The sequence below is a fragment of the Anolis sagrei genome, chromosome 12 (genome assembly GCF_037176765.1).
Source record: "Anolis sagrei isolate rAnoSag1 chromosome 12, rAnoSag1.mat, whole genome shotgun sequence".
In the NCBI taxonomy this organism is placed as follows: domain Eukaryota; kingdom Metazoa; phylum Chordata; class Lepidosauria; order Squamata; family Dactyloidae; genus Anolis; species Anolis sagrei.
Window position 1 is genome coordinate 4,474,012 of NC_090032.1, and position 25,800 is coordinate 4,499,811.

General features: G+C 46.8%; 2 protein-coding genes across 2 annotated transcripts in view; both read left to right on the forward strand.

The window, feature by feature from the left end:
• LOC137097731 (methanethiol oxidase-like) overlaps window positions 1–7,628 on the forward strand; it is a 10,610-nt gene extending 2,982 nt beyond the window's left edge. Inside the window, exons 4-12 of the mRNA XM_067472635.1 lie at window positions 105–290; window positions 627–747; window positions 952–1,134; window positions 1,348–1,526; window positions 1,747–1,825; window positions 2,101–2,222; window positions 2,390–2,482; window positions 6,198–6,316; window positions 6,767–7,628. Coding sequence (XP_067328736.1) covers window positions 105–290; window positions 627–747; window positions 952–1,134; window positions 1,348–1,526; window positions 1,747–1,825; window positions 2,101–2,222; window positions 2,390–2,482; window positions 6,198–6,316; window positions 6,767–6,929 — 1,245 coding nt within the window. The 3' untranslated portion in view covers window positions 6,930–7,628. The remainder of the gene's footprint in view (window positions 1–104; window positions 291–626; window positions 748–951; window positions 1,135–1,347; window positions 1,527–1,746; window positions 1,826–2,100; window positions 2,223–2,389; window positions 2,483–6,197; window positions 6,317–6,766) is intronic.
• Window positions 7,629–14,177: 6,549 nt separating this feature from the next.
• On the forward strand, window positions 14,178–23,619 carry LOC132764192 (methanethiol oxidase-like). Its single transcript, XM_067472636.1, has 12 exons — window positions 14,178–14,360; window positions 15,593–15,649; window positions 15,745–15,857; window positions 17,936–18,121; window positions 18,457–18,577; window positions 18,796–18,978; window positions 20,854–21,032; window positions 21,256–21,334; window positions 21,610–21,731; window positions 21,898–21,990; window positions 22,374–22,492; window positions 22,651–23,619. The coding sequence occupies exons 1-12, from the start codon at window positions 14,297–14,299 to the stop codon at window positions 22,811–22,813; spliced, it is 1,479 nt and encodes a 492-aa protein (XP_067328737.1). The 5' UTR covers window positions 14,178–14,296; the 3' UTR covers window positions 22,814–23,619.
• The last annotated feature ends 2,181 nt before the right edge of the window (window positions 23,620–25,800 follow it).

Genomic DNA, 25,800 nt, shown 5'->3' on the forward strand with positions numbered 1-25,800 from the left:
TCCATACATTTAGTGGGTTAGATTCTCCAGCCTGTGTTGGGTCCTTTTCTGAATCTTCCCTACCTGATTTTTCAATGCCACATACTTCTCATCTACCTGCCCAGGTCATTCACCGCCTGCGCATGCCTTACCTAGACGATGAACTCTATCGCTCAGGCTGGAACACCTCTAGCATCTCCTTCGGCGACACCAGCAAGGAGCGCAACCGCCTCATCCTCCCATGCCTGAAATCCGGCCGTGTTTATGTGGTGGACACGGGCTCCGACCCGTGTGCTCCCAGCTTGTGCAAAGTACGTCAGGGAGTCACATGGAGAAACAATCAGGGTGCATCTACACTGTGCAATGAAGACATTTTGACACGACTTTCTATGTAATCGTATGCTATGTAATCGTGTGCTATGGAGTTCTCAGAGTTGTAGTTTCCTGAGGTATATTTGGGCAGAAAAGGATCTAAACCTTGCAAAACTACAACTCCCAGGATTCCATAGCCTTGAGTCATGGCAGTCAAAATGGTATCAAACCGCATTAATGCTATTATATAGAAGATGCACCCTAGATTTTAAGGGAAAAGGCTTTACATAGGATGGCATGCAGAAATTACCTGTTTTCTTTCTCTGACATATCAGATCATCGAAACCCGAGAAATCATCAAGAAAGCCAACTTGGGTTTTTTGAGCAGCGCACGTGACTCGGGCAATGGAGAGGTTATGATCAGCTCCATTGGAGATGCATTTGGCAAAGGAAAAGGTATTGGAGGTGACGATGCCTATTTGGGAATACAATCAGCAATAGGGGGAGAACACACAACTCACCTACCAACCCTTTACCTGCCAGTATTCTAATAGGCAACCTGCATTGAATCCTAATCGTTGGGGTGAAAGCAGGACAGGAATCATAATATTGCTTTTTGCAAACACAAATACTCCAGTGGTTCCTGTTTTTTGGTCCCAGGTGGACTTCTTGTTGTGGACTCTGAAACCTGGGAAGTGAAAGGGACTTGGGAGAGCCCGGAAGATGGACCCATCGAGATGTTTGACTTCTGGTTCCAGCCGCGGCACAATGTCCTGATCACCGCCGAAGGGGGGCAACCCAAATTCTTTAGTGATACTTTCAACCCAGTCAATCAGAGAAAAGGTAGGAGCTTCAATGTGTAAGGGATCTAGGCGTTCTAGTAAACCGTAAGGTGAATACAACCCAACAGTGTGATACGGGTGTTAAAAACGCCAATGCGGTTCTAGATTGCATCAACAGGAGTCTAGTGTCCAGATTGCGGGAAGTGATAGTCCCATGCTATTCTGCTTTGGTCAGACTTCACTTGGAATAATCATGGATCCTGTTTGTCCCCAGGGCGCTATGGTCACCAAATCAATGTCTGGGACTTGACCACCCACCGCCTCCTCCAGTCGATCAATATGAGTGAAGACTCAGCTCCGGTGGAGATCCGCTTCTTGCACAACCCCAACTCAGCCCATGGTTTTGTGGCATGCGGCATGGAGAGCGCCATCCATCATTTCTACAAGACAGAGGTGAAAAAGGGAAAGGGTAGTCCCAAGGCAAGATCATTAGCTGCGGGGAGCCAGGGTAGTTTAATGGTTTGGCGCCTGGAGACCTGGTTCAGATCCCTACTCCGATGTGGGAACCCACCCTCACCATGGGTAGAAGGCAAGGCAAACTCCCCCCACGAAAAACCATGGGGGGCGTCCATTTTCCAAACCATCTCACCGGTCAGTTTGGTTTTCTCTGCAGGACGGATGTTGGGCGGCTGATAAAGTGATCCAAATCCCAAACAAGAAGGTATTGGGATGGAACTACCCCGAAATGCCAGGTTAGTAACAAGAAAGCAGCCATTCGGTATTGTAGTTTCACCAAGGTGAGAAGATACGAAGCAATGAATTGAAACTGCAAGAATACATTCCACCTAAACATAAGGAAGAATGTCCTGACTGCAATAGCTCTTCTACAGGCGAATATGTTTCCTAGGAATCTGGTGTCTCCTTGCTGGAAGTTTTGAAGCAGAGGCTAGGTGGTCATCTGTTGGGAGGGATTGAACTGCCTTGCCTTGGGGTCTCCTGAGACTTGATGATCCTGCTCCTCCTCCAGGGTTTCCTTTTGATTTACTCATCTCCATGGATGATCGGTTCCTCTACTTAAGCAACTGGGCGCACGGCGATATTCGGCAATATGATATCACCAACCCATACTGTCCCAAACTGGTCGGGCAAGTAAGCTTGCAACCTTCCATAACTATATGTTTCCAGATGATGGATTCCATTGTCCCTGGCTGCTAGCTGGGGATGATGGGGACTGGTGTCCCAGCCCAGGGAATCCAATTTTCTTTGCCCCTGTTGTTTTTAGTTCTCGACTGACTATGTCTCTTTGGGATCTTTAGGTATTTGTGGGGAACAGCCTTAGGAAAGGGGGTCCTGTAACTGTCCTTGAAGATCTAGAGCTGGACTGCCAACCCGATCCCTTCGTGATTCAGGTAAGGTCGACAACGGACCAGGTGGATTTGGAGATAGATCAAAATGGGAATAGGCTGCATAGGAAAACAGCCTTCCAAATCTGAAACTTACATTGGATTTGCTCCATTACATTTATTTATTTATTTATTTATTTACTTCATTTGTTGACCGCCGTTCTCAGCCCTAGGGCGACTCACGGCGGTGTACAACATATAAAAACACAGTTTACAATAAAGCAATAGCACAACGAAATATCAACATAACTATCAATAATACAACAATCATATAATTACACTAAATCATCCGCGCCGTCTCATTGTAGAATCGTAAACCAATCTCGTAATCCATATTCCGTTCCAGTCGTCATTGCCAATTGTTGTAGCACTTAGTTAAACGCCTTCTCAAATAACCATGTCTTTAGGCTCCTGCGGAATGACATAAGGGAGGGCGCCTGTCTGATGTCTACAGGGAGGGTGTTCCACAGCCGGGGGGCCACCACCGAGAAGGCCCTATCTCTCGTCCCCGCCAGACGTGCCTGTGAGGCAGGCGGGATCGAGAGAAGGGCCTCCACAGACGATCTCAAGGCCCTCGTGGGCTCATAGGCCAAGATGCGGTCAGAAAGGTATTTTGGGCCGGAACCGTTTAGGGCTTTGTAGGCCAACACCAGCACCTTAAATTGGGCCCGGTAGCAGATCGGCAGCCAGTGGAGCTGGAACAGCAAGGGCGTTGTGTGCTCCCTGCATCCCGCTCCTGTTAGTAACATGGCTGCCGCGCGCTGGACTAGCTGAAGCTTCCGGGCCGTCTTCAAGGGCAGCCCCACGTAGAGAGCGTTGCAGTAGTCAAGGCGGGATGTGACCAGAGCGTGTACCACCGTGGCCAAGTCAGACTTCCCGAGGTACGGGCGCAGCTGGCGCACGAGCCTAAGCTGTGCAAATGCTCCCCTGGTCACCGCTGAAACCTGGGGATCCAGGCTCAACTACGAATCCAGGGTCACACCCAAGCTGCGAACCTGCGCCTTCAAGGGGAGTGCGACCCCATCCAGCACAGGCTGTAACCCTATACCCTGTTCGGCCTTGCGACTGACCAGGAGTACCTCTGTCTTGTCTGGATTTAATTTCAGTTTGTTAGCCCTCATCCAGACCGTTACAGCGGCCAGGCACCGGTTCAGGACCTCGACAGCCTCCTTAGTAGCAGGTGGGAAGGAGTGACAGAGTTGGACATCATCTGCGTACAGATGACACCGCACCCCGAAACTCCGGATGATCTCACCCAGCGGCTTCATGTAGATGTTAAACAGCATGGGGGACAGTATAGAGCCCTGTGGAACCCCACAGGTCAAAGGCTGTGGTGTTGAACAGGTGTCCCCCAATAACACCTTCTGGGTGCGGCTCTCCAGAAATGACCGGAGCCATTGCCGAACAGTGCCCCCAAGGCCCATTTCCGCAAGGCGCCCCAGAAGGATACCGTGGTCGACGGTATCGAAGGCCGCTGAGAGGTCCAGGAGCACCAACAGGGACACACTCCCCCTGTCTAGCTCCCGGCGCAGATCATCCACTAAGGCGACCAAGACCGTCTCAGTTCCATGTCCCGGTCTGAAACCAGACTGTGCCGAATCCAGATAATCCGTGTCTCTCAAGAATACCTGGAGTTGTGAGGCCACCACGCTTTCCATGACTTTGCCCAAAAAGGGGAGATTGGAAACAGGCCGAAAGCTGTCAAATTTAGTGGGGTCCAGTGATGGTTTCTTCAACAGCGGTTTTATAATAGCTTGTTTTAAGCTCGCTGGAATCTTGCCTTCCCGAAGGGAGGCATTAACCACCACCGTTACCCACTCAGCCAATCCCCCTCTGGCCTCCTTCAGAAGCCAGGATGGACAGGGGTCTAGGATGGACGTGGTGGGCCTCATTCCTCCAAGTATCTTGTCCACATCCTCGGGCTTCACAAACTGAAAAGAATCCATCAAAATAGGACAAGCAGGTGCTCGTGTCACATCCTCAGAGACTGCATTTAACATGGTGTCCAGCCCAGAACGGATCAAGGCGACTTTGTCTGCAAAGAACCGAGCAAATGCTTCGCAGCGCGAGGCCGAATTGTCAGGGCTCCCGCCTGAAGTGGCGGGAGTTAAAAGACCTCTGACAATCCGGAACAACTCTGCCGGACGGTTCCTTGCAGACGCAATAGTGGCCGCAAAGAAAGTTTTCTTTGCGGCTTTTATTGCCGCGGCATATGCCCTTAAAAAGGACACAAACCGTGTTCGATTTGACTCGCTCGGATCCGAACGCCACACGCTCTCTAGTTCCCGCTTCCTTCGCTTCATCACTGCCAGTTCCTCAGTAAACCAAGGGGCTGGTTTAGCTCGGCTACTTGAGAGGGGACGTTCCGGAGCGATCATGTCAACTGCCCTGGCCATCTCCCCATTCCAGAGAGCGACCAAGGCCTCGACATGGTCACCTGCCGAGGTGGCGGGAAAATCCCCAAGAGCCGTCAGGAATCCATTCGGATCCATAAGCCTCCTGGGGCGGACCATCTTAATGGGTCCTCCACCTTTGCAGAGGTTAGGGGACGCAGTGAGCCTAAATCTGATCAGGAAGTGGTCAGTCCATGGCAATGGAGAGATGGACAACTCCTCCACACCGCCACCCTGCTCCCATCCCTGGCAGAAAACCAAGTCCAATGTATGTCCAGCACAGTGGGTGGGGCCAGATATTTGTTGGGACAGCCACATGGTTGCCATGGCAGACATGAAGTCCTGAGCCGCTCCTGTGAGGGTCGCCTCGGCATGGATATTGAAGTCTCCCAGCACGAGAAGCCGTTGAGACTCCAACGCCAGGCTCGAGACTACCCCCGCTAGCTCAGGTAGGGAGACTGTAGTGCAGCGAGGTGGACGGTACACTAGCAGAATCCCTATTCTGTCCCGGTCACCCACCCTCAGGTGGACGCATTCAAAATTTGTGGTCTGCGGGATGGGACTCCTGGTCAGATGGATGGAATCTCTATAGACCACTGCGACCCCGCCTCCCCGTCCTCCGGATCTCGGTTGGTGCTGTACGGAGAAGCCTGGAGGACAAAGCTGGGTAAGATTCACGCCTCCAGCTTCATCCAACCAGGTCTCCGTGATGCACGCCAGATCTGCCCGCTCATCCAGGATTAAATCTTGGATAAAGGTCATTTTTCCGTTGACAGATCTGGCGTTCAACAGCACCACCTTCAACCCGGAGGGCCCGCCAACCTGGTTACACCAATTTACCTTAGGAGACCGGTTTGGGATTATTAATGTAGATAAGCGGTCTGAATTAAGCCGAATACATTCGCAAGTTGATTTTGAAAAGGCTTGCAGTTGATTTTGTTGAGTTTCATCCTTAGACTGCAGAAGTTTCTTGTGTCATCAAGTTTCCAAACCTCGATGAGTAGCTAGGCTAGAGATAGGACTAGGATGAAGAATTCATCCCCCCCCCCCCATTCATATGCATGTTTCCTCCCAATTTGATGATGTAGTAATGGAATTCTGTGCGGGCGCATTTTGCCTTTCTCTAGGCAAAATTTAGCTGCATGGATCTTTTACCTCCTTTAGAAGATAAGACCTGTAAGCTAGTTAGCTCCAAGACTTTTTCTATCAGGAATTATATTTATGTTGGAATCATCCCAACTGTGGGTTATTTTCAGTCTAACTGCTCGGATTGCCCATCAGATTTTGAAAAGGCAATTTTTACAAGTTTTCTAATTCTGGGGCTTTAGGGCAAGAAGGTCCAAGGAGGGCCTCATATGCTGCAGCTGAGCTTAGACGGCCACCGTCTCTATGTCACCACCTCTCTTTACACACCTTGGGACAGGCAGTTTTACCCGGACTTGATCAGGTAAGAGTGGCCTTGGGGGAGTCGCACTTTCTCCTACTCAGGGGAAGGCCTCTTATCAGGCCCGTAGCCAGGATTTCGTTTCGGGGGGGGGGGGGGCTGAATTTTTTTTCAGGGGGGGTTTCGGGGGGGGGGGCTGAGTCTGAGTGAAAGAGGGTCTAGCCTAGCAAACCTTTTTTATCATTACCCCAATACTCCCATGCATGTGGGATATATTGAGTATGGTGATCAGAGCATGACATGAATAAACATAACAGTTTAAATAATGCACCATTAAGGCCTTTTCGCGAACCACCATGAAAATTTCGAGCCCCCCCCCCCCCCCCCCCCCCCCCGGGCTACATGCCTGCCTCTTATATACAAATACACCCTGGAAAACCTCATGATTAAGTGCCAATGTGTCGGGAAAAACGTGACAGTACACAATCTTGACTTTCATTATGTCTTTTCCAGGGATGGTTCGGTCATGCTCCAGCTGGATGTGGACACTGTGAAGGGCGGCCTTTGTGTGAACCCGGAATTCCTGGTGGATTTTGGACATGAACCGTTCGGTCCGGCTCGGGCGAAAGACATGCGCTATCCCGGTGGGGATTGCACCTCCGAGATCTGGGCGTAACGTGCATTCTTTCAAAGTCGTCTTCATATCGGCGGGAGAATTGCTTAAGAATTGGGATCTATGCAATATTTTTTTGTCCAATGCTTGCTGCTTTGACTCCTTGCTGTAAATGTCAACATGAGACATACCATCCTTGTAATAGCATATATCTGTATCTTTCTCTGGGGACTACTTCCTCCCTTCTCCAGCTCTGAGAGTGCCTACCTCACCATGTCTCTATGGCAATTCTCTTGTGATGGTGGGCAAGCTCACTTTGTGACTCTTTCTTTCCTTTCTCCTTATCCCTCACATGCATTCTCTCTTCCTTTGCTTTCCTTCTTCCTTGTTTTTCCTCTTAACCTTTCTCCATCTCCTTTCTTTCCTTTATCTTCCCTTCTTTTTTTCTGATATCTCTTTCTTCTCCCTTCTTTCTCCCCTTCCTGGCCCTTCTCTTCTTTCCATTTTTTTTCTTTACACTTATACCTTTTTCCTGTTTTGTTCCTTCCTTTTTCTTCCCCCCTCCGTCTCCTTTCTTTCCCTTTCATCTTCTCCTTCCTTCCTCCATTTTCTGCTCCCTTCCTCCTCCTTTCCTCCTCTTCTTTTTCACTTTCTTACCTTCCTATCAATGGTTTGATGTGCAACACCTTTTATAAGGACAGTCTCTGTCGAGATCTTCAGTTCTGACCAAGAATATTATAAAGAGGCCGAGTCTGTTAACTAATAAAGTTGTTTGAACAATAATAAGATTTCTCTTTGAAACAGTTCCATGCTCACATGCCTCAAGGGAAAGTCTGATATCACCAAAGTGCAGTTCTCATCCAAAGCTTCAAGGAATGGGCATCCGAGGGAATGAACCGGTCACCCCAAAGAGGTTCACCACCTTGGGTTGATTGTTTAAAGCAGTGGTTCCCAACCTTTTTTTTTTACAAGGACCACTTGACCAGGGGCTACTTTGACCAGAGATGACTTGACTAGGGATCACTTGACCAGGGACCACTTTGACCAGGGATCACTTGACCAGGAACCACTTTGACCAGGGATGACTTGACCAGGGACCACTCTGACCAGAGACAACTTGACCAGGGATTACTTGACTAGGGACCACTTTGACCAGAGATGACTTGACCAGTGATAACTTGACCAGGGACCACTCTGACCAGAGACAACTTGACCAGGGATTACTTGACTAGGGACCACTTTGACCAGAGATGACTTGACCAGTGATAACTTGACCAGGGACCACTTTGACCAGAGATGACTTGACCAGGGATGACTTGACTAGGGACCGCTTCGACCAAGGACCACTTTGACCAGGGACCACTCTGACAGGGACCACTCTGACCAGGGATGACTTGACCAGGGACCACTTTGACCAGAGACAGCTTGACCAAGGATTAATTGACCAGGGACCACTTTGACCAGAGATGACTTGACTAGGGATAACTTCACCAGGGACCACTTTGACCAGAGATGACTTGACTAGGGACCCCTTCGACCAAGGACCACTTTGATCAGGGACCACTCTCCAACATTAATTCCAAAAGGGTTTTGTTGTTCATTCGTTAAGTCGTTTCCGACTCTTCGTGACTTCATGGACCAGTCCACGCCAGAGCTCCCTGTCAGCCGTCACCACCCCCAGCTCCTTCAAGGTCAATCCAGTGACTTCAAGGATACCATCCATCCATCTTGCCCTTGGTCGGCCCCTCTTCCTTTTTCCTTCCATTTTCCCCAGCATCATACTCTTCTCCAAGCTTTCCTGTCTTCTCATGATGTGGCCAAAGTACTTCATCTTGGCCTCTACTATTCTTCCCTCCAATAAGCAGTCGGGCTTTATTTCCTGGAGGATGGACTGGTTGGATCTTCTCGCAGTCCAAGGCACTCTCAGAACTTTCCTCCAACACCACAGTTCAAAAGCATCTATCTTCCTTCGCTCAGCCTTCCCTATGGTCCAGCTCTCACATCCGTAGGTTACCATGGGGAATACCATTGCTTTGACTAAGTGGGACTTTGTTGCATCACACTGGCAACAAATATCCAAAAGGGTTACGAATCGGTTTTTGGTCAACTTTAGATAGGACTTGGTTATGTGGGGTGCTGATCCAGAAAACCGCATTGGATAGACCACATCAGCTCTAGTTTCTGATACAGAACATATGCCATCCAGTAATCGTCATCTGCTCACCCACAGAAAACCATATTTAATAATCTAGAGCTGATGTGGTAGTAGTCATCTTTCGTGGGTAGTCAGTCTCCCCTCCCAACATCCCTGTTGCCTCGGCACAAGAAGAGAGTTTGCAAGACTAGTCACTCTAGTTGCTATGTGGTTTCGAGACAACGCTGTATTAATGGTGAGGCCGCAGACCATATTTTCATTCTACTGGTGGTCCATAGACCACAGATTGGGAACCACTGGTTTAAAGTGATGTTACCAAAATATCACAAATACACTAATGGCTAATCAAGGTCACTAAAAACAAAGAGCAGTAGAGACAAGAACAGTCTTGCAGGGATAGTTTTGCCTCCTTGAGTCTCCTTTGGAGAGAAAAATCATCATCATCATCATCTGCCTTGTCTGCCATGTCTATGTCTAGGTTTACCTAAGGAGGTACTGTAATAGATTCTTTCTATGGATGACCGGTTCCTCTATGCAAGCAACTGGGTGCATGGTGATGTCCGGCAATATGATATCACCAACCCACACTGTCCCAAACTGGTCGGGCAGGTAAGTTTGCAACCTTCCATAACTATAAGTTTCCAGAAGATGGATTCCATCACTCCAGGCTGCTGGCTGGGGATGATGGGACCAGGGACTTCCATTTCTTTGCCACTGTTGTTTTTACTGCCCAACTGACCTTGTCTCTTTGGGATCTTACACCGCTGTGAGTCGCCCCCGGGCTGAGAACAGCGGTATATAAGTAAAGTAAAGTAAATAAATAAATAAATAAATCTTTAGGTGTTTGTGGGGGGCAGCCTTGAGAAAGGGGGTCCTGTAACTGTCCTTGAGGATCTGGAGCTGGACTGCCAACCCGATCCCTTTGTGATCCAGGTAAGGTCAATGATGGACCAGACAGATTTGAGATTTGAAGACAGATCAAAATGGGAAGAGACTGCATAGAAATCTGGCCTTCCAAATCCAATACTTGTCTTGAATTTGCTCCTTGACTTTATTTTGAGAAGGCCTGCAGAGAAAACTGCCCGTTCCATGTTTCCTGTCCTTTTGTCATGTTTCCTAATCCTAGGGCTATTTCTTCCCCACTGTCTCTAGGACAAGAAGGTCCAAGGAGGGCCTCATACATTGCAGCTGAACTTAGATGGCACTCGTTTCGTCACAACCTCTTCTTTCACACCTTGGGACAAACAATTTTACCCCAAGCTGGTTAGGTAAGAGTGACTGTGGACGGGTTGCACTCTTTCCACCTCAAAGGAAGGCCTCTGTACACATACAGCCTGAAAAGTCGTGTGATAAGGTGTCCATGGGTTGGAAACAACTTGACAGCACACAACGTTGACTTTTACCCGGTATGTCTTTTCCAGGGAAGGTTCGGTCATGGTCCAGCTGAATGTGGACACTGTGAAGGGTGGCCTTTCTGTGAACTGGGAATTCCTGGTGGATTTCGGGCATCTCAGGCAAAAGAGATGCGCTTCCGAGATCTGGGAGTAGCATGTATGCTTTCCAAGTCATCGACAAATCACTCAAAAAATCACTCAAAATGGAATCTATACAATACTTTTTTTGGTCAATGCTTGCTGTTGTGACTTCTTGTTAGAAATAGCAACGTTTTTCAAGCCACCACTAGTTATTGCTATGTATATAATTCAGATTGCTTATTGCATTGTATTTGTATTGTGTTTGTACTTTTTCTTTAACTCTTTGTTGTGGGAGGGGCTGCAGACCACGTGATCAGGTCTGGGCTTGTTCAGGACTCAGACTCCATTTTAGAAACAGTTTTTGCTTAGAGCAGTAAGAACAGATGCATGTTTTCTTAGGCTATGCAGACTCCATGGGCTTTCAGACTAGGCAGAGACTCTATTAGACTCTCAGACCAGAGAGATACTATTGATTCTACGAATGATGCCCTGTGTTACTTGCACAGAGAAACAATTTAAATCTATTTGTTATTGGATTGATATGCAAAGTATATGTATGCTGAATACATAAACCAACTATGTTACTTTTTAAGATGTCTACTTATTTTTGTCTCCTACGAGCATTATTTAAAGGCAAATATAGGTTAAGGGATAGTAGATGTTTTTGGGCAACAAAAAATACACTTCTGAAACTCTGCTATATATGTGTGTGTATGTTTTTGTACACTGGCATATGACTTAATCTAATAACTGAAGCCACATTGTCTTGCATGAATGCCATTTTCCCAAAAGGTTATGACTCTAACACAGGCATGGACAAACTTCAGCCCTCCAAGTGTTTTGGACTCCAACTCCCACCATTCCTAACAACCGGTAGGTAGGTAGGAATGTATCACAAAGGCTCATCCATGGTTTGATGGCTCTGGACCAAACTTGTTACACAGACCCTTCATGATCCAACCTAAATGATTGTGGGAAGGGTATGGACCTTGGAAAACGATAACTACCAGGACCGCATAGTATGGAGCTATGGTATTTAAAGTGGGGTGCAAGGGCATTAATTTCATACTGTAAATGCACCCAGAGAAGTGTATGGACTTTGGGAAACTATGACTTCCAGGACTGCACAGCATGGAGACATGGCATAATAACAATAATAACAACAATAATGTATTGTCGAAGGCTTTTAGGGCCGGAATCACTGGATTGTTGAAGGTTTTTCAGGCTGTATGGCCATATTCTAGAAGATAGTCATACATCATGAAAAACTACAACAATCCAATAATAATAATAATAATAATAATAATAATAGCATTTAAAGTAGGTCCCAACTGCATTTATTCTTCAGTGCAGATGGATCCAGAGAAGGGTGCAGACCTTGGGAAACTATAGCTCCTAGGATTGCATAGTATGGATTTATGGGTCCAGACTGCTTTAATTCTCCAGTACAGATGCGCCCAGCAATTGGCTTGGTTCTTCCCACAATTTCCCTTCCCACAAACTGGGGAAATGTTTCATTTTAAACCTGAGAGCAATGAATGCCATCACATTACAGAATTGGCCAAACATCCGGATCAGTACCAGAAATCAACTTCTCCACCACCTCCTGAAACGTTTGAAAAGAATGCTGGCCCCAACGCTTAAAATACGCAAAGAACACTGTATCTAACACCTGAACCCAACCTAAAGTGCTGAGAACAGTGGCTTTCCACATTTTAAGTGTAGCATTCAGAGGAATTTAGTAAATGTGATGAAGTGAAAAGTCAGGGAGAAGTAGAGAAGGAAGAGCAGGGAGGAAGAAAATGGTAGTCTCCTCTTTTATGTAACTAGTGTTGTATATAATCCTGGAGCTCCTGGTGGAGCAGTGGGTTAAACCGCTGAGCTACTGAATTTGAGGATCGAAAAGTCACCGGTTCAAATCTGGGGAGTGGCGTGAGCTCTTGCTGTTAGCCCCAGCTTCTGCCAACCTAGCAGTTCCAAAAACACGCAAATGTGAGTAGATCAATAGGTTCTGCTTCTGCGGGGAGGTAATGGTGCCCCATGCAATCATGCTGGCCACGTTACCTTGGAGGTGTCTACGGACAACGGCAGCTCTTCAGCTTAGAAATGGAGATGAGCACCAGAGTCAGACACGACTGAACTTAATGTAGTATTTACTATATACAGGGTGTGGCAGCATAACTTCCTTTTTTCAAAACTTAATAACACCCATTGTATGAATCAGAATTTTTTTTAATAATGTAGGCACATACCTAAAGTTTTGTTTTATGTAGTTTTGAAGATCAAATTAGGTAGGTGACGTCCCCCATTCTTCATACACTGAGTAAACCTATTTCTGGCGTTTGTCATGACTCTTGCCAGCATAGCAGGTGTTACGTTGGCAATTTCTTCCTGGATGTTGGTCTTCAAATCTTGTAGGGTCCTTGGACGGTTCACATAAACACGGGATTTCAAAAAACCCTATAGAAAAAAAATCACAAGGGGCCAAATCTGGAGAGCGGGCCGGCCACTCCAAATCCCCCCGAAATGAGATGAGGCACTCTGGGAAGTGTTCCCTCAAAACAGCCATCAATGCTCTTGAAGTGTGTGCAGTTGCACCGTCTTGTTGGAACCAAATGTCCCCTAAGTCCAACCCATCTAGCCGTGGGAAAAAAATTCCTGTAGCATGTTTACATCTGAATTCAGTCACTGCGACTTCATTTTCCTCAAAGAACCAGGGACCAGTAATTCCAGCTGAGGAAATTGCACACCACATTGTGATTTGAGGTGAATGCAAAGGCCTTTGATGCAATTCTCAAGGATTGTTGGCAGCCCAGTAGCGCATGTTTTGTTTGTTGACGGATCCTCACAAATGAAACTGGGCTTCATCACTAAAAAAAACAATAGCGTCCTCAGGAACGACTTCGAGAAAAACCTCACACACATTCCTCCGAGAACTGAAGTCACGTTCAGAAAGTTCCTGCACATTCGCCATCTTGTAAGGATGGAAATGAAGATCATCATGAAGAATTCTCCTATCAGAACGATCGGAAAGTCCAAGGGCAGACGCATGTTTGCGCGCAGAATGCCGTGGTGATCGCAACATTGAAGCTCTCACTGCCTCAATGTTCTCAGGTGATCTAATGGGCCAAGGGACTCCGGTTCTTCGTCTTGTCGCACTTGCAGTTTGTCTGAATGTAGTGACCCACGTCACAATGGATTTCCGGTCCGGGACAGGGGCCAATGGGGCTAAATTAAAGCGATTCGGAAAGGTGCACTGGGTTGCGATCACAGAACATCCGCTCGAAAAGTAGGCCTCAACGGCAAAAGCACGCTCCTCACTGTTCCAACAAATGATGGCGACTGAACTGAGTCAGGACAAAACTTTATACTCCTGCCTCTCGAATAAGACCACTAGTGCTCCACTACGTCTTCAACCGACTGAATGGCGTGCATTTAAAAAAAGGAAGTTATGCTGCCGCACCCTGTATAGTCCCCTCTGTTTTCATCCTCTTCCTTCCTTTCTTCCTTTTCTCCTTTTTCTTTCTTCCACCCTTCCTCCATTCTCTATTCCTTGCTTTCCCTTCTTCTCTTATAAACAAAACAATGAAGAAAAAGCAATTACTACACCTGAAATTGTTGTTGTTTGTTTCCGGAGTCAGCCGTTTCCTTAAGGGGTTTTCCCAGGGAAGATGCTTACTTCCTCAGCATTTCGATGTGTTACACATAAAGATGGAGAGATATCCTCCGCATGTATATAGGTTCCTTTAGGGAGTGGAGAGACACTCCTGGCTGTCAGATACATTGAGGTTGCAAAGGAGATGTCTAAGCTCCAGACCAAAGCATTGCATGGAAAACATCCAGACCAGATGAACACGAATAAAGGTAAGACATCTGGGCGTCTCCATTTGGGACATTTATTGTGATTTAGGGATTCATCCCTGACTTTATTTCATCCTCAAATTCAAGGTGGTGTCCATGTTTGGACCCAATGAGTCTCCAATCCCAGGTCCTGTTTCACTTTTCCCACCCATATTTTTTAGATGACTGCTTTTCATATATGGTTTATTTACTTATTGCGAGTGCAGTATTTTCCCAAATGAAGCAGAGAGTGTTTGAGGACCGGGACAGCCATAGGGATTACCAAAGTGCTTGTTTATAAAGCCATTGTCCTCCCAACCCTGTTCTATGCCTGCAAAACGAGGAATGTCTACAGACGTCACATGCAACTCCTGGAACGATTCCATCAGTGTTGCCTCCAGAATATCCTGCAAATCCCTTGGGTAGACAAGCAGACAAATGTAAGCATGCTGGAAGAAGCAAAGACCACCAGCATTGAAGCGATGGTCCTCCACCATCAACTCTGCTGGACCGGCCACGTTGTCTGAATGCCTGATAACTGTCTCCCAAAGCAGTTGCTTTAGTCTGAACTCAAGAAAGGAAAATGGAATGTTGATGGGCAGGAAAAGAGATTAAAAGATGGGCTCAAAGCCAACCATAAAAACTCTGGCATAGACACCAAAAACGGGGAAGCCCTGGCCGTTGAGCGCTCCAGATGGGAGGTCAGCTGTGACCAGCAGTGCTGTAGAATTTGAAGAGGCACGAATGGAGGGCGAAAGAGAGAAATGTGTCAAGAGGAAAGCGTGTCAAGCCAACCCTGACTAAGACCGCCTTCCACCTGGAAACCAATGCCCTACTGCGGGAGAAGATGCAGATCAAAAATAGTGCTCCACAATCACCTACGGACCCACTGCCCGGACACTGACCCTAGAAGACCATCCTACTCAGACAAAGAGTAAGAAAGTATTGCTTAATACAGTGTTTGGCTCCTGGATCTCCAAAACATTTTCATTTCCTTATTACTGAATACAGTGGATCATTGATATTGGCTGGAGTTTGAATGTCCCTAAGAAGACCACTGTGATAGATTCCCAGACCACGAAGCGGAAGAGAAATTCAGCTAAGATTTTATATGGTTTCTCTTATCCACCTCTGGCCAAACATGTCCTAGGTCCTCCAGCAGGACTCTTATGATTCAGGTGCTTCTTTGATCCAAGTATATCCTTTCAATGTGAATAAACCAGATCTTGATCTTTTGTTTCTCCCCAAATGTATAGAGAGGGATGGCTCATACCATGGACCCGGCTATGCTTCGCCATTGGATGCTATGAAAGGTATGTTGGGCTGATATGTTCAGATTCTACCTCCTCATTTGCAACAAAATACATCCTTGCCTTTAAGATCCTGAAATGAGAATTTGTTTCTGCAGGCCCCAGAGAAAAGCTTATGTACGTACTGTGTGTTTTGAGCCCAAGGGAATCCCGGCAACCTAACTATTTGGCCACGGTGGATGTGGATCCAGAATCGCCATGTTATTGTAAGGTAAATCCTATTTTATAGTTTTCACTTCTCTCCTTTCCCTATCATTATTGGAGATAATGGATCATGACCTGTTTAGTATCATCGACAATTGTAATATAGATCATGAATAAGAACAACAACAACGATCAGGGAATTAGCAATTGGGGTGGAGAAAGGGCTAATCATCCTGGTTGTTCTTCTCTTCCTCTATGGCCAGGGCAGTGACCGTTGGGGTGGAGAAAGGGCTCTCGTCTTGGCTGTTCTCCTCTCCCTTGATGGCTAGGGCAGTGGCCATTGGGCTGGAGAAAGGGATTCTCATCCTGGCTGTCCTTCTCTTCCTCTATTGCCAGGGCAATGGCTGTTGGGGTGGAGGAAGGGCTTCTTGTTCTTCTGTCCCTCGATGGCCAGGGCAGTGGTCATTGGGCTGGAGAAAGGGATTCTCATCCTGGCTGTCCTTCTCTTCCTCTATGGCCAGGGCAATGGCTGTTGGGGTGGAGGAAGGGCTTCTTGTTCTTCTCTCCCTTGATGTCTAGGGCAGTGGTCATTGGGCTGGAGAAAGGGATTCGCATCCTGGCTGTCCTTCTCTTCCTCTATGGCCAGGGCAATGGCTGTTGGGGTGGAGGAAGGGCTTCTTGTTCTTCTCTCCCTCGATGGCCAGGGCAGTGGTCATTGGGCTGGAGAAAGGGATTCTCATCCTGGCTGTCCTTCTCTTCCTCTATGGCCAGGGCAATGGCTGTTGGGGTGGAGGAAGGGCTTCTTGTTCTTCTCTCCCTCGATGGTCAGGGCAGTGGCCATTGGGCTGGAGAAAGGGCTAATCGTCCTGGTTGTTCTTCTCTTCCTCTATGGCCAGGGCAGTGACCGTTGGGGTGGAGAAAGGGCTCTCGTCTTGGCTGTTCTCCTCTCTCTTGATGGCTAGGGCAGTGGCCATTGGGCTGGAGAAAGGGATTCTCATCCTGGCTGTCCTTCTCTTCCTCTATGGCCAGGGCAATGGCTGTTGGGGTGGAGGAAGGGCTTCTTGTTCTTCTCTCCCTTGATGTCTAGGGCAGTGGTCATTGGGCTGGAGAAAGGGATTCTCATCCTGGCTGTCCTTCTCTTCCTCTATGGCCAGGGCAATGGCTGTTGGGGTGGAGGAAGGGCTTCTTGTTCTTCTCTCCCTCGATGGCCAGGGCAGTGGCCATTGGGCTGGAGAAAGGGATTCTCATCCTGGCTGTCCTTCTCTTCCTCTATGGCCAGGGCAATGGCTGTTGGGGTGGAGAAAGGGCTCTCGTCTTGGCTGTTCTCCTCTCCCTTGATGGCTAGGGCAGTGGCCATTGGGCTGGAGAAAGGGATTCTCATCCTGGCTGTCCTTCTCTTCCTCTATGGCCAGGGCAATGGCTGTTGGGGTGGAGGAAGGGCTTCTTGTTCTTCTCTCCCTTGATGTCTAGGGCAGTGGTCATTGGGCTGGAGAAAGGGATTCTCATCCTGGCTGTCCTTCTCTTCCTCTATGGCCAGGGCAATGGCTGTTGGGGTGGAGGAAGGGCTTCTTGTTCTTCTCTCCCTCGATGGCCAGGGCAGTGGCCATTGGGCTGGAGAAAGGGATTCTCATCCTGGCTGTCCTTCTCTTCCTCTATGGCCATGGCAGTGGCTGTTGGGGTGGAGAAAGGGCTTCTCATCCTGGCTCTTCCTGGTTTCTCCTCTCCCATGATGGCCAGGGCAGTGGCATTTGGGGTCCACCTGGCTTCTCTTCTCTCCCTCAAGGGTCAGTTAGAATGGAGAAAAAGCATTTCATCTTAGCTGCTCTTCATTCTCTCAAAGGCTAGTTGAGATGCAACAAAGTTATTTCATCCTGGCTGCTCTTCTTCCCCTCCAAGGCCAGAGTAGTGGCAGTTTGGGTGGAGGAGACAAGTCTTTCATTAATTTTTGGACATAGGGATGACAGAGCTGTGCCTCGCTGCTCTTCTCCCTCTGAGACCAGGGCAGTTGGGGAGGGGTGGAGTGGATAATTTTTCATCCCTGTCCTTACATTTAGTGGATTAGATTCTCCAGCCTGTGTTGGGTCCTTTTCTGAATCTTCCTTACCTGATTTTTCAATGCCACATACTCCTTGTCTACCTGACCAGGTCATTCACCGCCTGCGCATGCCTTACCTGGACGACGAACTCTATTGCTCAGGTTGGAACACCTCTAGCATCTCCTTTGGTGACCCCAGCAAGGAGCGCAACTGCCTCGTCCTCCCATGCCTGAAATCCGGCCGTGTTTATGTGGTGGACACGGGCTCCGACCCGTGTGCTCCCAGCTTGTGCAAAGTACGTCAGGGAGTCACATGGAGAAACAATCAGGGTGCATCTACACTGTGCAATGAAGACATTTTGACATGACTTTCTATGCCAGGGCTGCTATGTAATCGTATGCTATGGAGTTCTCAGAGTTGTAGTTTCCCAAGGTACATTTGGGCAGAAAAGGATCTAAACCTTGCAAAACTACAACTCTCAGGATTCCATAGCCTTGAGCCATGGCAGTCAAAATGGTATCAAACTGCATTAATGCTATACTATAAAAGATGGACCCTAGATTTTAAGGAAAAGGGCCTTACATAGGATGGAATGCAGAAATGATCTGTTTTCTTTCTCTGACACAACAGATCATCGAACCCCAAGAAATCATCAAGAAAGCCAACTTGGGTTCTTTGACCAGCGCACGTGACTCGGGCAATGGAGAGGTTATCGTCAGCGCCATTGGAGATGCATTTGGCAAAGGAAAAGGTACTGGAGGTGTAGATGCCTATTTGAGAATACAATCAACAATCCACAATAGGGGGAACCACACAACTCACCTACCAACCCTTTACCTGCCAGTATTCTAATAGGTAACCTGCTTTGTATCCCAATCATTGGGGTGAAAGCAGGATGGAAATCATAGTATTGCTCTTTGCAAACACAGTATCTTCTGACTCCAATGGTTCCTGTTTTTTTGGTCCCAGGTGGACTTCTTATTCTGGACTCAGAAACCTGGGAAGTGAAAGGGACTTGGGAGAGCCCGGAAGATGGACCCATCGAGATGTTTGACTTCTGGTTCCAGCCGCGGCACAATGTCCTGATCACCACCGAAGGGGGGCAACCCAAGTTCGTTCTTGATAGTTTCAACCCAGTCAATCTGAGAAAAGGTAGGAGCGTCAATGTGAAAAGGATATCGGAGTTCTACCACTTCATCACATTTACTAAATACCACTGAGTGCTACACTTAAAATGTGGAAAGCCACTGTTCAGTTGGGTTCAAGTGTAGGATAGAGCATTCTTTGCGTATTTTAAGAGCGGGGGCCAGCATTCTTTTAAAACATTTCAAGAGGTGGTGGGGAATGATCATTTTTCTGTAATGTGATGGCATTCATTGCTCCCAGGTTTAAAATGAATTGTTTCCCCAATTTTTTTATTTCTACCCCATCCTTCTCAACCCCCGAAGGAGGACTCAGGATGGCTTACATTTGGCACAATATGATGCCATTAAATATAATAAAGCAACATAACAACGATTAAAACAATAAATAGAACATTAATTAAAACAATAAAACAGTATTAACCGCCATATCACCATTCCAGTCAAATTCCGTATCCAAATTTGTGGGAAGGGAACTTGTGCGAGGAGCCAAACCAACGTCTGGGTGCATCTCAACTGGAGAATAAAAGTTGGGACCCACTTCAAATAACATACTTCGCAGTTCTGGGAGTTATAGTTTCCCAAGGTCCACATCTGCATTAGAGAATAAATGCAGTTGGGACCCACTTTAAATGCTATTATTATTATTATTATTATTATTATTATTATTATTATTATTATTATGCCATTTCTCCATGCAGTGCAGTCCTGGGAGTCATAGATTTCCAAAGTCCATAATAATAATAATAATAATAATAATAATAATAATAATACTTTATTTATATACCGCTCTATCTCCCCGGGGGGACTCAGGGCATTTTTCAAACAACAACATCAAAACATACGGAGTCACAACATGATAAAAAATAACAGTAACAGCAACATAAGCAACATGGAATTACCCAACAACACATACATGCTCTTTATGTCTATATGTTAGGGCAAGGAAAAGCAATGGGTCAGAACAATTAAAAGGCTGGGTCAAGACTTATACAAATTGAAATAAGATGGGATCAGCATTTGGGTACAGTACTGTAATAGGTAAAATGACAAAAGCGGGGGCAAAAACTATTTCCAGGGGCCTGTTAGGAGAATGACCAGGATAATATATAGGGGGGCTAGGTCGTGTCCGGACAATGTATGGGCTGAGCTAGCGTTAGTCATACTCCTCATCTACCTAGCTAGCACTAGTCCATACCCTTCCCTGGGTGCGTTTACAGTATGGGATGAATGCCCTTGCACCCCACTTTAAATGCCATGGCTCCATGCGAAGGAGTTATAGTTTCCCAAGGTCCATACCCTTATCTGGGGGCATCTACACTGTGGAATGAATGCAGCTGGACCTTACTGTTAATACTATAGCTCCTGGTATGCAGCCCTGGGAGATATAGTTTTCCAAGGTCCATACCCTTCTCTGTGGGGCAGCCGAGAGAGAGGGAGGGAGGGAGAGCATCGCCACTTTCCCTCCCTCCCTCCTTGCTTCCGGAATCGAAGATACGTAACAGCTGAGGTGGGTTTTTTTTCCAACAAAGAACACAGAGAGGGATGTTGGGCAGGACCAAATCTTTATGGCGTGATGGCAAAATACCCCTCAAAGAACGCTGAGTAACACGGATACATTTAACAGTGTGATGAAGATAGGGAAGTCATCTGTTTCATTACGAAACAGAGCTCTACTCTGCCAAACACTTCCCTGCTTCAATGGGATGAAGTGGCTAGTAAACCATAAGGTGAACACAACTCAACAAGGTGCTTAAAAAGCCAATGCGGTTCTAGACTGCATAAACAGGAGTCTCGTGTCCAGATTGTGGGAAGCGATAGTCCCATGTTATTCTGCTTTGGTCAGACCTAGCTTGGAATAATCCTGGATCCTGTTTGTCCCCAGGGCGCTACGGTCACCAAATCAATGTCTGGGACTTGACCACCCACCGCCTCCTCCAGTCGGTCAATGTGAGTGAAGACTCAGGTCCGCTAGAGATCCGCTTCTTGCACAACCCCAACTCAGCCCATGGTTTTGTGGCATGCGCCCTGGAGAGCGCCATCCACCATTTCTACAAGACAGAGGTGAAAAAGGGAAAGGGTAGTCCCAAGGCAAGATCATTAGCTGCGGGGAGCCAGGGTAGTTTAATGGTTTGGCACCTGGAGACCTAGTTTGGATCCCTACTCCGATGTGGGAACCCACCCTCACCATCGGTAGAAGGCAAGGCAAACTCCGCCCAAGAAAAAACATGGGGGGGGGGGCGTCCATTCCTAACCATCTCACCAGTCAGTTTGATTTTCTCTGCAGGACGGATGTTGGGCGGCTGATGAAGTGATCCAAATCCCAAACAAGAAAGTATTGGGATGGAACTACCCCGAAATGCCAGGTTAGTAACAAGAAAGCAGCCATTCGGTATTGTACTTTCATCAAGGTGAGAAGATACGAAGCAATGAATTGAAACTGCAAGAATAGATTCCACCTAAACATAAGGAAGAATGTCCTGACTGCAATAGCTCTTCTACAGGCGAATATGTTTCCTAGGAATCTGGTGTCTCCTTACTGGAAGTTTTGAAGGAGGGGCTAGGTGGTCATCTGTTGGGAGGGATTAAATTGCTTTGCCTTGGGGTCTCCTGTGACTTGATGATCCTGCTCCTCCTCCAGGGTTTCTTTTTGATTTAATCATCTCCATGGATGATCGGTTCCTCTACTTAAGCAACTGGGCGCACGGCGATATTCGGCAATACGATATCACCAACCCACACTGTCCCAAACTGGTCGGGCAAGTAAGCTTGCAACCTTCCATAACTATATGTTTCCAGATGATGGATTCCATTGTCCCTGGCTGCTAGCTGGGGATGATGGGGACTGGTGTCCCAGCCCAGGGAATCCAATTTCTTTGCCCCTGTTGTTTTTAGTTCTTGACTGACCATGTCTCTTTGGGATCTTTAGGTATTTGTGGGGAACAGCCTTGAGAAAGGGGGTTTCGTAACCGTCCTTGAAGATCCAGAACTAGACTGCCAACCCGATCCCTTTGTGATTCAGGTAAGGTCAACGACAGACCAGGTGGATTTGGAGACAGATCAAAATGGGAATAGGATGCATAGGAATACAGCCTTCCAAATCTGAAACCTCCCCCAAATCATGTTTCCTCCCCCTTTGATGATGTAGTAATGGAATTCTGTACAGGCGCATTTTGCCTTTCTCTAGGCAAAATTTAGCTGCATAGATCTATTTCCTCCTTTAGAAGATAAGACCTGTAAGCTAGTTAGCTCCAAGACTTTTTCTATCAGGAAATATATTTATGTTGGAATCATCCCAACTGAGGTTATTTTCAGTTTAACTGCTCAGATTGCCCATCAGATTTTGAAATGGCCATTTTTACATGTTTCCTAATCCTGGGGCTATCTCTTCCCCACTGTCTTTAGGGCAAAAAGGTCCAAGGAGGGCCTCATATGCTGCAGCTGAGCTTAGATGGCCACCGTCTCTACGTCACCACCTCTCTTTACACACCTTGGGACAGGCAGTTTTACCCAGAGTTGATCAGGTAAGGGTGGCCTTGGGTGAGTCGCACTTTCTCCTACTCAGAGGAAGGTCTCTTGTGTACAAATACAGCCTGGAAAACCTCATGATAAAGTGCCAGTGTGTTGGGAAAAATGTGACAGTACACAATCTTGACTTCCCCTTTCATTATGTCTTTTCCAGGGATGGTTCGGTCATGCTCCAGCTAGATGTGGACACCGTGAAGGGCGGCCTTTGCGTGAACCCAGAATTCCTGGTGGATTTTGGACATGAACCGTTTGGTCCGGCTCGGGCGAAAGAGATGCGTTATCCCGGTGGGGATTGCACCTCTGAGATCTGGCAGTAACGTGCATCCTTTCCAAGTCGTCTTCATATTGGTGGGAGAATTGCTTAAGAATTGGGATCTATGCAATACTTTTTTGTCCAATGCTTGCTGCTTTGACTCCTTGTTGTAAATGTCAACATGAGACATACCATTCTTGTAGTAGCGTATATCCGTATCTTTCTCTGGGTGTCCTTGGGACTGCTTCCTCCATTCTCCAGTTCTGAGAGTGCTTAGCTCACTATGTCTCCATGACAATCCTCTTGTGATGGTGGGCAAGTTCACTTTGTGACTCTTTCTTTCCTTTCTCCTTATCCCTCACATGCATTCTCCCTTCCTTTGCTTTCCTTCTTCATTGTTTTTACTCATAACCCTTCTCCATCTCCTTTGTTTCCTCTATCTTTCCTTCTTTTTCTCTCACCTCTCTTCCTTCTCCCTTCTTTCTCCCCTTCCTGGCACTTGCCCTTCCTTCCTTCCTTCCTTCCTTCCTTCCTTCCTTCCTTCCTTCCTTCCTTCCTTCCTTCCTTCTTTCCTTCCTTCCTTCCTTCCTTCCATTTCTTTCTTTATATTTATACCATTCGTCCGTTTAATTATTTCCTTTTTCTCCCCCTCCCCTTCTGTCTCTTTTCTTTCCCTTCGTTTTCTACTTCATTCCTTCCTTCGTTTTCTTTTCCCTTCCTCCTACTTTCCTCCTCTTCTTTTTCACTTTCTCACCACCCTATCAATGGCTTGGTGTGCAACACCTTTTATAAGGATGGTCTCTGTCGAGATCCTCAGTTTTGACCAAGAATATTATAAATAGGCTGAGTCTGTTAACTAATAAAGTTGTATGAATGATAATAAGACTTCTCTTTGAAACAGTTCCATGCTCACATGCCTCAAGGGAAAGTCTGCTATCACCAAAGTGCAGTTCTCATCCAAAGCTTCAAGGAATTGGCATTCGAGGGAATGAACCAGTCACCCCAAAGAGCTACACAACCTTGGGTGGATTGTTTAAAACAGTGGTTCCCAACCTTTTTTTTTTTTGGGCCAAGGACCACTTGACCAGGGGATGATTTGACCAGGGATGACTTGACCAGGGACCACTTTGACCAGGGATCACTTTGACCAGGGACGATTTGACCAGGGACCACTTTGATCAAGGACCACCTTGACCAGAAATGACTTGGCCAGGGACCACTTTGACGAGAGATGACTTGACCATAGATTATTTGACTAGGGACCACTTTGACCAGGGACCACCTTGACCAGAAATGACTTGACCAGGGACCACTTTGACCAGAGATGACTTAACCAGGGATTACTTAACTAGGGGCCACTTTGACCAGGGAGGACTTGACTAGGGATTACTTGACCAGGGACCATTTTGACCAGGGACAACTTGACCAGGGATGACTTGACTAGGGATCACTTTGATCAGGGACCACTCTCCAACATTAGTACCAAAAGGGTTATGAATCAGTTTTTGGTCAACTTTAGATTCAGTTTCGTTATTTGGGGTGTTGATTCAGAAAACTGCATTGGATAGACCACATCAGCTCTAGTTTCTGTTACAAAACATAAGCCATCCAGTAGTCACCATCTGCTCGTCCACAGAAAACCATATTTAATAATCTAGAGCTGATGTGGTAGTAGTAATCTTTCATGAATAGTCTGGACCAAACTTGGCATACAGACCCAACATGGCCAACTGAGCATACAGGCCTGGTTTGTGGAGGATTGACCCATGATTCTGGGAATTGTAGTTCACTCACATCATTATGAATTTTCAAATGGGAGCACTCATAAACAACAAAAGCAAAGACTGGCATTTTCTTGAGAAATAGTGTTACTAATTAACTACATTATATTACCGAAGACCCCAAAACAAACAAGGCCTTTTTCAAATAACCCTGGCACTGGCGGGGACCCAAGCTAGTTACCAATATATCTCAAATATACCAACTGCTAACCAAGGCCACTAAAAACAAACAGCAGTAGAAATGAGAACCTTCTTGCAAAGATGGTCTTCCCACCTTGAGTCTCCTTTGGCAGAGAAAAAGCAGGGTATAAACACATACAATCATCATTATCATCATCAGTGAAGGGTGGCATCTGCCTTGTCGGGTGTAAGTTTAGGCTTACCTAAAGAGTCTAGGACATATTTTGGACCTCCTAAAGATGACCTTAAAATCAGAGACCAAAAGGTCCCGTGAGGATGAACCCAAAACTGCCTCCAAAATAGGTTCAGGGACTTAGGTCATTGTTCTAAAATTCAGACGAAACCCCAAAATGGAATGAACATGGTCATTTAGGGTTCTTTTTTTGTTTCGCAATGCAAGCAGCTTGGAACTGGTTCTGCTGCTCCAACTGATGTTAGGCAGCTCACAAGGTGAAAGCAAACGTATCTGTGGGGAAACTGATACCGAAATATGATAAGGAGTAGGGTTCCAGGGCATGGCTAAGTTGTTGGGAGGGATCTCGGTATCGTGTGAGAAGTGGCATCATGAGGGAACCATTACTGATCCCCAAATCTCACATCCCGTGGGCCAGAAAACTGGGGCTTTTCTGGCCCAGCAGCAGGAGAGCGGAGTCAAGACAGCAAAAATTCCTAAAGAGCAACATAAGGTGCCTTTACATTGAAAGATGAATGCAGTTTGACACCACTTAATCTGCTGTGCAATGGAATCAGGGGGTTTGTAGTTTGGGGAGAGCTTGTAATGCTACCCTTAAGCAAAACCAAAACAATTTTATTGATCAGCCAATTGGCCTTATCAAGATAAGACAGTACAAACACATACAGTATATGTCAAGTTCAAGTAAAATTATAAATATACAAGTACAGCAATCCAATGGGGTTGCGGTAGCGCAGCAGTTAAAACTGTTAGCTGAAAGAAATCTGCTGACCAGAGGGTTAGTAGTTCAAAGCCACGAGTTGGAGTGAACTCCTGGCTGTCAGCCCTAGCTTCTGCCTACCTAGCAGTTCAAAAGGCTGTAATGTAAATAGACCAATCGATACCACCTTGGCGGGG

Bases quoted from the DNA above. Each gene is read 5' to 3' on its own strand.
- LOC132764192 (XM_067472636.1), top strand. From the start codon at position 14,297: ATGTCTAAGCTCCAGACCAAAGCATTGCATGGAAAACATCCAGACCAG. The intron at 15,858-17,935 runs GTAAATCCTATT...CTACCTGACCAG, and splicing joins AATCGCCATGTTATTGTAAG to GTCATTCACCGCCTGCGCAT. The intron at 18,979-20,853 runs GTAGGAGCGTCA...GTTTGTCCCCAG, and splicing joins CCCAGTCAATCTGAGAAAAG to GGCGCTACGGTCACCAAATC.